Below are 14667 nucleotides of genomic sequence, written 5' to 3'. Positions count from 1 at the left end.
TAACCTTAAGTATCACATTAAGAGGAGTTGTCCAGTTTGGTGATTTCCATGTTAATGATGAGATATCAGTGATTTAGGAAATTAAAATGACAGAAATTATTTTCTTACAAAATATTTCCATCATCCTTTATTTTGTATTTATTTCTGCATCTGATCTGTCAAATAATCATTTTAACCAATGAATTTCCCCCTTCATGTAGCTTAATTTTCCGAGTTTTTATGTCGTCATACACATTTCTGTCTCATTCCTTTTTATTGCACGGTGATGCCCATAGTAGTGCTGTAACACGTTCTCCATCTGCTCATCAGTTGACAGACATCTAAGTGAGTTTATGCACAATGTCGCTATAAACCTTTAAGTACAGGTATTTGCAGGGTTTATTGTAATCAAAGCACTGAGAGCAACTTGAGGAGGATTGTTTTATTTTATGTCACAGTCTGATTACAGTCCATCCTCGAGGGAAGTCAGGGCAAGAATTCAAACAGGGCAGGAATCTGGAGGCAGAAGCTGATGTAGTTAGAGACCAGGGAAGAAGTTCTGCTTCCTGACTTTGCTCAGCCTGGTTTCTTGTATAGTCCAGGACCACCTACCCAGGCACCACACACAAAGGCCTATGCCTTCCTAGATTGGTCACTAATTAAGAAAATGCAGTATTACAGAGCAATAGTGATAAAAACTGCATGGTATTGGTACAGAGACAGACAGATAGACCAATGGAATAGAATTGAAGACCCAGAAATGAACCCACACACCTATGGTCACTTGATTTTTGACAAAGGAGCCAAAACCATCCAATGGAAAAAAGATAGCATTTTCAGCAAATGGTGCTGGATCAACTGGAGGGCAACATGTAGAAGAATGCAGATCGATCCATGCTTATCACCCTGTACAAAGCTTAAGTCCAAGTGGATCAAGGACCTCCACATCAAACCAGACACACTCAAACTAATAGAAGAAAAACTAGGGAAGCATCTGGAACACATGGGCACTGGAAAAAATTTCCTGAACAAAACACCAATGGCTTACGCTCTAAGATCAAGAATCGACAAATGGGATCTCATAAAACTGCCATGCTTCTGTAAGGCAAAGGACACTGTGGTTAGGACAAAACGGCAACCAACAGATTGGGAAAAGATCTTTACCAATCCTACAACAGATAGAGGCCTTATATCCAAAATATACAAAGAACTCAAGAAGTTAGACCGCAGGGAAACAAATAACCCTATTTAAAAATGGGGTTCAGAGCTAAACAAAGAATTCACAGCTGAGGAATGCCGAATGGCTGAGAAACACCTAAAGAAATGTTCAACATCTTTAGTCATAAGGGAAATGCAAATCAAAACAACCCTGAGATTTCACCTCACACCAGTGAGAATGGCTAAGATCAAAAACTCAGATGACAGCACATGCTGGCGAGGATGTGAAGAAAGAGGAACACTCCTCCATTGTTGGTGGGATTGCAGACTGGTAAAACCATTCTGGAAATCAGTCTGGAGGTTCCTCAGAAAATTGGACATTGAACTGCCTGAGGATCCAGCTATACCTCTCTTGGGCATATACCCAAAAGATGCCTCAACATATAAAAGAGACACGTGCTCCACTATGTTCATCGCAGCCTTATTTATAATAGCCAGAAACTGGAAAGAACCCAGATGCCCTTCAACAGAGGAATGGATACAGAAAATGTGGTACATCTACACAATGGAATATTACTCAGCTATCAAAAACAACGAGTTTATGAAATTCGTAGGCAAATGGTTGGAACTGGAAAATATCATCCCGAGTGAGCTAACCCAATCACAGAAAGACATACATGGTATGCACTCATTGATAAGTGGCTATTAGCCCAAATGCTTGAATTACCCTAGATGCCTAGAACAAACAAAACTCAAGACGGATGATCAAAATGTGAATGCTTCACTCCTTCTTTAAATGAGGAAAAAGAATACCCTTGGCAGGGAAGGGAGAGGCAAAGATTAAAACAGAGACTGAAGGAACACCCATTCAGAGCCTGCCCCACATGTGGCCCATACATATACAGCCACCCAATTAGACAAGATGGATGAAGCAAAGAAGTGCAGACTGACAGGAGCCGGATGTAGATCGCTCCTGAGAGACACAGCCAGAATACAGCAAATACAGAGGCGAATGCCAGCAGCAAACCACTGAACTGAGAATAGGTCCCCTGTTGAAGGAATCAGAGAAAGAACTGGAAGAGCTTGAAGGGGCTCGAGACCCCATATGTACAACAATGTCAAGCAACCAGAGCTTCCAGGGACTAAGCCACTACCTAAAGACTATACATGGACTGACCCTGGACTCTGACCCCATAGGTAGCAATGAATATCCTAGTAAGAGCACCAGTGGAAGGGGAAGCCCTGGGTCCTGCTAAGACTGAACCCCCAGTGAACTAGACTATGGGGGGAGGGCGGCAATGGGGGGAGGGTTGGGAGGGGAACACCCATAAGGAAGGGGAGGGGGGAGGGGGATGTTTGCCCGGAAACCGGGAAAGGGAATAACACTCGAAATGTATATAAGAAATACTCAAGTTAATAAAAAAAAAAAGAAAGAAAGAAAATGCACGACAGACCTTGCTACAGGAGACATTTTTGTCCTTGAGAGTTCCTCTTCCTAAATGACTCTACCTTCCATCAGGTTGGCATCAAACAAGCCAAAACAATTATGTATTTTCATTTCTCTCAGATCTATTTTTACAGGACGTGTATTAGTTACTTTTCCCATTGCTGTGAAAAAAATACCTAACAAAAGCAACTTATGAAAATTTTTAAAAAATTAAAATGTTTATTTTGGCACACAGTCTGAGGGCACAGTCCACCATGTGAGAGAAAACATAGCCACGGGATCATGAAGCATCCAGTCAGCTTGAACCTGCAGTTAGGATCGGATGAGGAACTATTAGACTTCTGCAGAGCTGAAGCACTTTGCATTCCTGACACTATGCTTTAGGATAAGCAGGCATGGGCATTTGGGGAGACTTTTGTTTGATTTTTTATGGGGGGGGCTGTTTTCTTTAGTTTGGATATGGGCTTTTTGTTTTGTTTTGATATTATTGGTCTTTTTGCCTGTTTGTTTTGATTTCCCTTTTTGTGGTTTTTATTTGGTTTGGGGCCCTTTGTCTTTTGGTTTTCTTTCTTTTTGCAAACAATCCATTGGGATACCCACTTTTGTGCATGGTGTCAAACAGGGACTACTTTATTCTCTGCCATGGGGGTATTCAGTTGTTCAGCACCATTTGTTCAAAAGACTTTATTTTCTCCCATTTAATTCTCTTGGAACTTTTATTGAAGATTAAACAAAATGTGATTTATTTCTGAATTTTGTGCTATTGATCTGCATGGGTCGATCCTATGCCAGTACGACATAGTTGAAATTACTATAGCTTTGCACAGTGCATTATGAAATTGAACTATATGAGCCTTCGTACTTTTTTCTTCCTTTTAAAGGTTGTATTAGATAACATAGGTCCCTTAAACTTTCACATGAATTTTAGGAACAACTTGTTAATGTCCCTCAAGAATTTAACTGGGACTTTGATATAGGCTGTGTTCAATCTGTAGATCAAAATTACCATCTTACTCACGTCCTCTGATTCGTGGTTGTCCTTCCATTCATTTAAGTAGTTTATTTCAGTATATTTTACAGTCCGCAGACATGTTTTATACCTTTGTTATATTTATTCATACAGTTTGGCTTTTTGTTTCTTTTAAAAAAAAAAAAGACAGGGTCTCTGTGTGTAACCCTGCCTATCCTAAGAGTCACTATGTAGAACAGGTTGGCCTCAAACTCACAGAGATCCACCTGTCTCTGCCTCCCAAGTATTGTGATTAAACGTGTGCACCACCAAGCCTGGACCAATTTTTTTTCAATACTGTTTTAAAGGGGAATCGATTGTTTTCTTTGTTTTGTTTTCAGACTGTTGGCTTCTAATACTTAAACAGATCTCATCTTTTAAAAAATAGGTGACAGTCCTGAGTGTATTTAGAAGCCCAATTAAGTGGTTTCTTTTAGAAGTTGGTGTAGTCATGGTGTTTTCTCTCAGCAACAGAAAAAGTAACATACAGAGGCTTGTGTTAAAAGTCGTGAAAGTAACAAACACCACCAGAGAGCAGCTAGAAGTTAAAGAGATAAAGCTAGATAAGCAGACAGTTTGGAATGTCCTGCGTTGTTGGTATTTTTATGGTTGTTACTCTGAATCACCAGAGTGATTTATGCAATAATTTCCCCAGGGAACAACACACCAGTTAGTTATCCAATACCAAATGGTCGACCTTGAAAACATTCACACAAGCATCATTGTACAGACTAAGCAGGTTGTTCTTGTGTATATGGATGTGACAACTATTGACGGAAAAGAGGCCATGAATTTGAAAAAGAGCAAGGAAGAATACTTGGAAGGGTTTGGAGAGAAGAAAGGGGGAAATGAAGTAATTAGACTATAATCTCAAAAAATAAAATACGTTATTTTTCATTAATTCACTTATTTTTTCACTTTACATCACAATCGTTATCCCCCTCCTGCTTCCCACTCACACACTCCCTCCCCCAACCCCCACGCTGAGAGGATGGAGGTCCCCTTGGTTATACCCCGACCCTGGCACATCAGTGACTATACAGTGGTACAACACTGCAAGCTATACAGAGGTTGACTAGTTTTATTGTCATGTCCTTACATTGGCTCTTTCATTTACTGTGTGCTTTCTCCTTCTATAGAGAATTTACAATTCACTGTGTTGTACATTGTTTATCATCTTTAGGTTTTGAAATTAAAATATAAGTGTTATGATACGTTTATCTGTGATAAGAGGTCACTTTTGATTTACACTTGTTCTTCTCCCAAGTCCCCTGCAGCCTGTATTTCTGCGAGCAGTGGGTCCTTTCCTACTGTATGTGAGCCACAGACATCTAAAGATAGTCGTCAAGGCCAATGGCAACGCAGGAGAAGACTAGATGGAGCACTAAATAGAGTACCAATTGGATTTTATCAAAAAGTGTGGAAAATTTTGCAGAAAGTGAGTATAACACAGAGTTATTCTTTATTTCCCTCTTAAATTCTGAGTTGGTCTAGCTAATGGGACATAACATGGTTGTAATTATATAGGGAGGAAATTCACAGATAAAGTATAGAGAAAAACACAAAGCAATTGATTTATTGTGACATGAATAATTTAGTCTATTTTCCTTATTGTTACGATGTATTGTTTCTAAATAAGATTTTAATAATCATAACCTCTCTGCTTAGGGCTATAGTCGAACATTGTGGAATATTGCAACACATTTGCTGACAGTCAATAATATGCTAATAAGTAGCTCACTTTCTTTGTTGGTACTATGAGAGTGGAGATGTTATTTGTAACTCCGAGCTGTTCATATTTATACGTAACTACAATAAAACAATGACATATGTGGGGAGCTTGCACAGGCAGCTCTAACTTACATTCTTTCTTAGATGAATACCACTTAACAAATGAAAAGCTGCAGTGATGCTCTTGTTGATAATTGGCTTCGTTTTTTGTCTTGATTTTGTTTTGGGGGTGTGTGTGTGTGTGTGTGTGTGTGTGTGTGTGTGTTTATATTATATGTATGTGGGCCTGAATATACATATGTTCATGAAGTTCCAGCAGAAGTCAGAGGATGGCATCAGATCTCCTGGAATTGGAGTTGCAGGCAGTTAGTTGTGAGTGGGGTCATGTGGGTGGGGTTTTCTGCAAGACTAATGTCTTATTTAGTTTTACTGCTGTGAACAGACACCATGACTTAGGTGACTCTTCATCTGAAGGCTTCTAGCAGAACATTGACTTCCAAGCAGCTAGGATCAGGGTTTTATAACCCACAGCCACAGTGACTCACTTACTCCAACAAGGCCACACCTACTCCAACAGGGCCTCACCTTCTAATAATGCCACTCCCTGGCTGAGCATATAGAAACCATCACATTCCACTCCCTGGCCCCCATAGGCTTGTTCAAACATATTAGTCTATGGGGCCCATACCTAAACATAGCATAATAAAAAATGCAGTTAGTCCAAATTCAAAAGTCCCCATAGTCTACAGCAGTCTCAACAATGTTAAAAGTCCAAAAGTTCAAAGTGTCTTCTGAGATTCATCTACTTAACTGTAATCCCCAAAGCAAGACAGGAAATCAGCTAGAGAAACTCCAAAGTCTGCATCTCCATATCTGATGTCAAAGCAGTCTTCAGCTCCCCAACTCCTTTTCATCTTTGTAAACTACAACAAATGTCTACCACCTGGGCTGGTTCCACTCCCTGTTAGCAGCTTTCCTCAGCAGATAGCCCATAGCTCTGGCATCTCAAACATCTTGAGGTCTCCAAGGCAACTTCAATGTTATATAGCTTCTTGTTCCAATGTCTGGTATCCACACATGATCTTCTGGGCTCCTCCAAAGGAATGACATTACTTCTCTAGCTCTGCCCTCTGTAGTACTCTAAGCTCAGGTCGATCCACTCTACTGAAGCTGCTGTTCTTGGCAGTCATCCCGTGGTACTGGCATCTCCAATACACTGGGGTCTTCCTCTGCAACTAGGCATCACCAGTAGCCTCATAGGCTCTCTTCATAGTGCCAAGCCTCAACTCCTTTGCATGACCCCTTCAGTCCTGGGCCATCAACTACTACTGAGGGTGCACCTTCACCAATGGCTTTCCATGGCCTTGCACAGTGCCAAGCCCCAGCTGCTCTTCATGAGCCCTCCATGCCTTCAAAACCAGTACCACCTGGGTGACTCTTACACATTACCAAGAACAGCTGCGACACTAGGTATAACCTTGGCTATCTCTGGAACACAGCTTCTTTGTGCTCTCAGAAAACACTTCCCAGGAGATTTCACCTCAGTGACTCTGGTCTCTTCTTAATCACCACTAATTTCTTAGCTCCAGCTAACCAGCATCAATTGTCCTAGTAGTCCCTTTTATTTTTCGCTCTAAAGCCAGAGCCACATGGCTGAAGCTCCTGTGTTCTGCTGCTTTCTGGGGCTAGAACATGGCCCCCTTATTCTCTTACCAGCTTTGTATTTTCTGACCCCCTCTCAGCCTATCCTTCAATTTCCTGGAACTTGCTTTGTAGATTGACCTGGAACTCAGAGATCTGCATGGCTTCATCTCATGTAATTGCTAGGATTAAAAGTGTGGTCCACCATGCCTGGATTTAAGCTTTTCTTCACCTAGAACCTGCTTTGCTTCAGAATGGCTTTGACCTCAGAGATCTGCTTGGCTTTATCTCCTGGGATTAAAGGTATATACCTCCATACTTGGATCTAAACTTTGCTGGGTAGGATCTTGCCCCCAGAATTCCTTAATGTGTTATCTCCTAGAACATAGGGTTCAGTTCTATTTCACTTCCTGGTATATCTTTAATAGTTGAACCACATATTTTATATTTTTCCTTTCTCAGCTTGCTATACTTGTTTAAAATGTTCTTCATGAGACTTAACCAGAGGATGAAGTCTATGATGGGCATTTCTGAGACTTCCTTTGTCAATTCAATTAATCTGAGTCTCTTCGCCTTAGCTTCAGGCAGATTCTTCAGACAAGGGCAAAAAGTAGCCACATTCTCCACCAAAATACCACAAAAAGAGTCTCTATGCCACATACTGAAATTCCCCACTGAAACCTCTTGGGTCAGGTCCACCCAGTTCAAATCACTCAGAAACACAGTCTTCCATATTTCTACTAGGATAGCCCATAAAGCCCCATTTAAAGCATTCCACTGTTTTCCAAATCCAAAGCCCAAAATCCACATTCTTCCCATAAAAAGCATGGTCAGGCCTATCACAACAATACCCTACTCCTGATACCAACTTCTCTCTTAGAGTTCTACCGCTGTGAACATATACCATAAGCAAGGCAACTCTTATAATAAGGACAACATTAAGTTGGTGCTCACTTATAGGTTTAGAGATTTAGTCCATTATCATCAAGGCAGGAAGATGACAGCATCTAGTTAGGCATGGTGAAAGCCGAGCTGAGAGTTCTACATCTTCATCTGGAAGCTGCTAGCAGAATACAGACTTCCAGGCAGCTAGGATGAGAGTTTTATAGCCCACAGCTACAGTGACACACCTACTCCAACAAAGGCATACCTACTTCAGTAGGGCCACACCTTCTAATAGTGCCACTCCCTGGGCCGAGCATATAGAAACCACTACAACTAGTAACTGCTTTTAACCTTTGAGCCCTCTTTCCAGCTCCGAATTATTTGTTTTGAGACAGGGTTTGTTATTGTCCAGGCTGGCCTCCAATTCAAGATCCTCCCACCTGAGAATCTAGGAGTGCTAAGATTGCTGGCATGCACCACCACACCAGGCCTAGATAAAAACTCTTGGTGTGATTAATATTTCTTCTTATTTCTAAGGCTTATTACACAAAAGGCATGTAAGGGCATGTCACACCAGTATGGTGATGCTAGTTTTTAAGAGGACCAGGAAGACCATTATGCTCAGTGAATGATCTCATGTATACAAACACAGTCTTTTTTCTTTCTCCTGACATAGCTCTCATGTATCTCAGGCTGGCCTCAGTGAATGATCTCATGTATACAAACACAGTCTTTTTTCTTTCTCCTGACATAGCTCTCATATATCTCAGGCTGGCCTCATTTTAACCAAGGATGACTTTGCTGATCCTTCTGCCTTTGCCTCCTGGCTGCCAGGATTACAGGTTTGTACTCCCACACCGGGTTATGCTGCTCTGAGAAGTGAGCCAAAGTCTCCACGTGTGAGGCAAGCACTGTGCCAACTGAGCTATATATCCATTGCGTAGGTCTCATTTACAGTCTCCTGGGTGCTGCTTTTGCTTCATTTCCCTTAAGAAGGACATGAGAAATAGTTCGCTAATGGCATCATAACCTTGACGTAGGGTTTTGACCCTGTCAGCACAGTGATCTTCCAGGGACACAATAGAAATAGCAAAAGTTGATTCCTCAGAGTCTTTGCTCCAAGGACCTTCATTTTATGGTTGCTTGGAGCCTGCTTTGTTACAGCTAACTATTCCAGCATGACAGATACTAGTGTGTATTTTCTCTCTCCAGTTACTGAGGGATTGCCACAACTCAACTTAATAGACATGTCTTAGGTGCTCTGTCCACAAAAGGACATCTGTTCTTTGTCATCAAGGAGGTAACTCTTGTGGCTTCCTTCCTTCAAAGCAACTGTTACACAAAGTCAAAATGATTTGTAATAAAGATACCTAATCACAAGGCAAAATGATTCTTGCCACTGTGACGAACCATCTGAGTTCCATCCAGGGACCCACATGATGGAAAACAAGAACTGACTCCTGCAAGTTGCCCTGTGACGTCTACACATTTGTTGACTTGTGCCTGCCATGACCACCACCACACACAAATAAATGTTTTTAAAGGATGCTTAACCACAAGGCTGTAGGAATAAAAACAAAGGACTATTTAAGTCTGCCAGGGAAGAATGGTAGATTTTGGCAGAATCAAAACCTAGACTTGGTGTCTTAGAGAGGTTAAACCCACACCTGTCCAGACAGGAAAGTAACAATAAGTTCTATATGTTTCAAAGGTGGTAATTGAATGTACAGAAATTACTTAGAATCTGGAAAATAGCATGTAATTGTCCAACTGAGTCAGTAAACCTGTTGGTTATATGTGGTTGTTTTATATAGTTTTGTTTTCTATAGAATCTAAAATAAATGATTAATTCCCACTGCTTTTTAATCGTTGATTTGATATACTAGAGAAAGGCAAAGAATTCCTCATGTATGTATTGATCCAGGTATGGTGTTCCACACCTGTGCTTGAAAGCACTGAAGAAATGAAGACAGAACTTCCAAGAGCAGCCTCAGCCACATAGTGAATTTGAGATAAGCTTAGGTTACATGAGACGAGGTCTCAAATAATGACAATGATAATGGTTTTTGAGTATCTACTATGCACCAGACTGTCTTCTGGTTATTCCCATTACAAAAGACAAAATAGCCAACAATTCTGTCTTTGTAGAACTTATATTATTCACAATAAGTAATAAACAGAAAATAATATATTTACAATGTTAAAAGATGGGAAAATAGGACAGGAGAAGAATAGCGATAAGGTATGCATGCTATGCGTTCTTCCACTTCTTCCCCTGTGGTGTTCAGGTACTGTGGCACACCAAATGGGGAAGAATGGAGCAGAGCTGTCCTGTAGTCCACATCTTCCTTTGGTGTGACCAGACTCCAGTACACAGCAGATAAGAAAGTGTGAAGAGAAGTCCAGAATGGGTGGGTCACAGGATCCCAGTGCTACAGTGACAATAAGTGGGTCTAAGGGTTTTGGACTCCCCAGACAAGGTTAGAGAAGGAGAAACCCTGCTGGTAAAGGGAGTTCCCCATTTTTGCCAAGCTCAGAAGGCTATCAGAACAATGGTAGACTTTGACGTTAATCAGCAGTGCCCGACAATGAGGGACTCAACTAGAATGAGTAGGAATGGGTCATGTATATTAATGTATACTCCAAGCCATTGTTTACAGCCTAAGTCTATTAACTTTCTTAAAAAAATAGTGTGTGTGTGTGTGTGTGTGTGTGTGTGTGTGTGTGTGTGTGTGTATACATGACAGGGGGGGGCACATGCTGTAGCATCCATGTGGTGGTTACAGAACAATTTTGTGGAGTATGTTCTCCATTTCCTTTACTTGGGATTATGGGAGTAAAGTCATTTTATTAGGCTTGCATGGGTGTTGGCAAGCACCTTTTACTGTCAAGCATCTTGTCAGCCTTTGAAGCACACTAACAAACATGACGTCTCTCCTTCTGGCCTCCCAGTTGTTAGTGATCTCTGGCAATAACACGCTTTTCTATTTCACAGTGTCACGGGCTTTCTGTGGAAGGTTTTGTTCTTCCCTCTTCAAGCACTAGGGAGGTAAGATTCTATTTTCTCTTTACAGGACAGCAAGCTTGCCGTCTGAAACTTCTCCATTATCAGCTGTTGAATTGATAGTGATTGAATCGATATTATCGAAACCAAATCTATCAATTAGTTTTTAGAGTAACAGACCTCCCATTTTACCAAGCAACTGACTGTGAGACGCATGGAGGACGTAAAGATGGAATGGGGATATTAGACAACGATAAGACGGCGGTAGAGAGCTGGCTCGCTCAGTAAAGCACTTCGTTGTGCGAGCATGAGCGTTTGCGTCTCCGAATTGTTTTCTTAGAGCAGAGTCCCAGAAGGAAGATTTTAGGTTAGAGGACATTTTCACTTTTATGACTCTTGTGCATTACCAGATTGATTAAACCCACTTACACCATTTCATCAAAGGGGCTGAAGCCATATTGTAGTTACAGGGCTTTTTACTTCTTCTCAAAGGACAGGATTCCTGTCCTTGGATGATGGGATCCTAGAAAGTGACTTTTTTTTCTTTTTCTGTCACAGATGACCCCAGGCGAGATTAAATTCTCTGTCCACGTGGAGTCCGTCCTGAACCGTGTGCCTCAGCCAGAGTACCGTCAGCTTCTGGTTGAAGCCATCCTCGTTCTCACCATGCTGGCAGATATTGAAATCCATAGCATTGGGAGCATCATTGCTGTGGAAAAAATAGTTCATATTGCCAATGACTTGTTCCTTCAGGAACAGGTGGGTTGCCGAATGTGGATCACACCTGTGGTCACTGCATCTAGGAGTTTAGGGGCAGGAGGATTGGAAAATCAAGGCCAGGCTCAGCTATTTAGTGAGCTCAAGACCAGCTTTAGCTACAGGAGACCTAAAACATACAGCTGATGTTTCCTTCTCTTAGCTACTATGAGAGAAGACAGAGGTATCCAAATGAAATATGAAGGAATGCAAGCCAAGGTGGGCATCCCAATGTGGTCTCACCAGGGTTATCTCCAAGTGCTAGTAACATCCTCTGTTACTAGCAAATGTGGCTCATTTAATCAGTTTTTAATTGATATTTTATTTTCAAAATGCTTTATAATAGAAAATTCTAAATAGTAATTAAAATAATTTAAGGAGTCGAGTGACAAGTTCTATGTATAGCAATTCATATCTATCCTTCAGAACCCTTCATGTCCCCTTCTGGTTAAACAGCCAAAGAATTGGTGATGGGGTGGAATACTAGAGTTTGACTTAGTAGGATCAGTAAAACTTCCTGTTCACTGTGTTTTCCTACCCTTTTAAACCAAATAGAAAACCCTCGGCGCAGATGATATCATGTTGGCAAAGGATCCTGCATCTGGCATCTGTACTCTTCTGTATGACAGTGCACCCAGTGGCAGATTTGGCACCATGACCTACCTCTCCAAGGCAGCTGCCACCTACGTGCAGGAGTTTCTGCCACACAGCCTCTGTGCCATGCAGTGATGGCTGTGGGTTCTGGCTGCTAGAATACTTCAGTATCTAGCCTGTCTGGTTGATTGTGCATGGAACTGACATGTTAACACCTGATCACTCCCCCATGCCCCTTTCCTGCCCCATCCCTCCCAAGAAGAGACAACTTTGCTGATAATCTCACTACTTTTGAAGAAAAGAACCCTTACCCGGTGACTCACCTCCAGAGTGAAAGTTCAACCGGGCCTGCAGTCACTATCCCTACTCTTATGGTTCATAAAAGTCTGCATGTGTTTTTATTCTGTAGAGCTGTTACCAGCTTAGTTTTTAAACTCCTTTTGGGGAGCAGGTATTCATAACTTATTCCTGTAAGTTGGTTTTCTTCTTTGTTGGTTTTTACGTGTGCATATGAGTGGTGGGTATTGACTGGGCCATCATTTCAAGAGAGTCGATGCTAAGTTGGATTTTATGCTGCTGTCAATTGGAACTGTCTACTCTAAGTGCCTTTACTTAGGAAAAGCCAGATCTTGACTTCCTTCTTCACTCAAAGGTTGCTTCACTCTGAGTGGTGAAATGGTGGTTTTGTTGTAGAAATACTGCCTTTCATTGTTCTCTCTGTATCGGCCTACCGTCTCTGTGGCGAAATATTAAAAAAATGTAAGCTCACATGGAAGTTTAAGGATGTCTGTGTTAATACTCGGAATAACCCAGAGAAATGGAGCCCGGAGTGTAATTCCAGAAGAAAGGAAAGGAGAGAAGTTGTATATGTGGCGCTTTACACATAGGGAGCCAAGAGACTGTCAGAGGTAGGTAGGTTGTTTGTGGACAGCCTTGAACACCCAAATCCTTACCTCTGGAGTGTAGCCACACACAACACAGAGAGTAACTGAAGCCTATCTTAAGCAAAGTGAAACTCAGCATCCAGTCTGTGGCTGCCTAACTGAACACCACTTTCCTGTCCCTTGGTTTCCCATCTCACCAATCAGTCCCCAGCACATCCAGCTACCTTTCATTCCCTCCACATTTATTCTTCAATTCCTTCATTTACATTTGTTTTTAATTTTTAATTCGAGTTAAATTAAATTACATCCTTTAATCTTGATAACTGTGGTCAAATATCTATTGTTATACATATCTGTATGTGCTTGTAAGTGGTTCAATAATTTGTAACTGTTTTTGATATGTCTGTCTGTCTCTACATAGATGAACTGAATAAGAATGTAAATAATATTGCAAACCAAGCCTGGTCATACCGACAGCTAATCCAAGCACTTGAGAGTCTGAGGCAGGAAGATTATGAATTCAAAGCCAGTCAGGGATACATAGCAAGTTTCAGGACAGCCTGGGTATGAGACCCTGTCTCAAAAACATTTGAAAGCTTGTTGTGCATGTGTGAGCGAGTGGTGTGCTGGTCTCAGGCTGACACTCGAAGGGTAGTAGAAATATACCTTCTGTCCTATTTTCTGCTTCGCTGAATAGGTAGCCTGGCTTAACAGAAGTTTCTCCTGATTTTCCTTGTTTCTAGCCAGAGGATTTCCTTCTCAACTCCCCTTTCCCTCAAAATTTTAAGGGTTTTCTCCCAGAACAGTAACAGGTATAATGGGGCAGTGAGCTCAAAACAGTCAGAGCGAGGTGGAGTCTTCTGAGCACCCCGGCTAAATGCAGTGTGCTAGCAGACAAGCGGTAGAAGCAAAGGGCTGCCAGCCACCTCGACCCTCTCCCAAACCATGGAAACACAGTGAAGAGCTTTCTGAGTCCTGGCTTTCTGGTCACTTCTGAGGAGAGCACACAACCTGTTTCTGCACCTGTTTGTCTTTTATAGGCCATGAAGAGAAAGCCAGCCAAGCACTGTGGGTGGGAGCTCCACTCCTTCCTGACCCTGTTTTTGAATTGACACTGATGCCTACATTTCTCTGGAGTCACTGATTTACCTGTGGATATAATGCTCAGACAGTGGTATTTAATTTTAGAAAATAATACTGCCATTTTGTTCATTTGAGAGTGTTAACACGAAGAAAAAACATGTTGGGACTTTTAAAAAAAACATGTCTTGAAATTAGAATAAAGACTAAGAATTGACTGTGTCTAGTGTTACTGCACAAAAGCTTATCCGGTTTGTGACTGAAGCTTATTCATGATTATTTCACATAATATTTTGGTATACAGTATATGCAAAGCTCATTAACTGGATCAATAAAACTAACATTTATATACTGTGCATTATCATATATCATATACCATATGTAAAAAACATAGGTTTAGTGCTATCTTTAGAGAGACTGTCCACTAAAAATATGATGGGTGTTCAACTCTAGTTCAACTCTATAAGTGGTGTTTCTAGACTACTGGAAAATAAGTTTG

At 41.3% G+C, this 14667-nt stretch overlaps 1 protein-coding gene across 4 annotated transcripts in view; it reads left to right on the top strand.

Moving 5' to 3' along the window:
- The window catches only part of Phka1 (phosphorylase kinase regulatory subunit alpha 1), a 138569-nt gene extending 124183 nt beyond the window's left edge, over nucleotides 1-14386 (top strand). For 3 of the 4 annotated variants that reach the window (XM_087600652.1, XM_087600651.1, XM_087600650.1), the window contains 4 exons: nucleotides 4861-5031; nucleotides 10846-10899; nucleotides 11413-11613; nucleotides 12166-14386. In XM_087600652.1, the coding sequence (XP_087456778.1) occupies nucleotides 4861-5031; nucleotides 10846-10899; nucleotides 11413-11613; nucleotides 12166-12339 (600 nt within the window). In that variant the 3' untranslated portion in view covers nucleotides 12340-14386. The remainder of the gene's footprint in view (nucleotides 1-4860; nucleotides 5032-10845; nucleotides 10900-11412; nucleotides 11614-12165) is intronic. The other variant, NM_022626.2, reaches the window with a different exon arrangement.
- Nucleotides 14387-14667: the final 281 nt, after the last annotated feature.

This window comes from Rattus norvegicus, chromosome X (genome assembly GCF_021556685.1).
Source record: "Rattus norvegicus strain SHRSP/BbbUtx chromosome X, alternate assembly SHRSP_T2T, whole genome shotgun sequence".
Classification (NCBI taxonomy): domain Eukaryota; kingdom Metazoa; phylum Chordata; class Mammalia; order Rodentia; family Muridae; genus Rattus; species Rattus norvegicus.
Note: the sequence above shows the minus strand (reverse complement) of the source record. Positions and strands in the feature narration are given on the sequence as shown.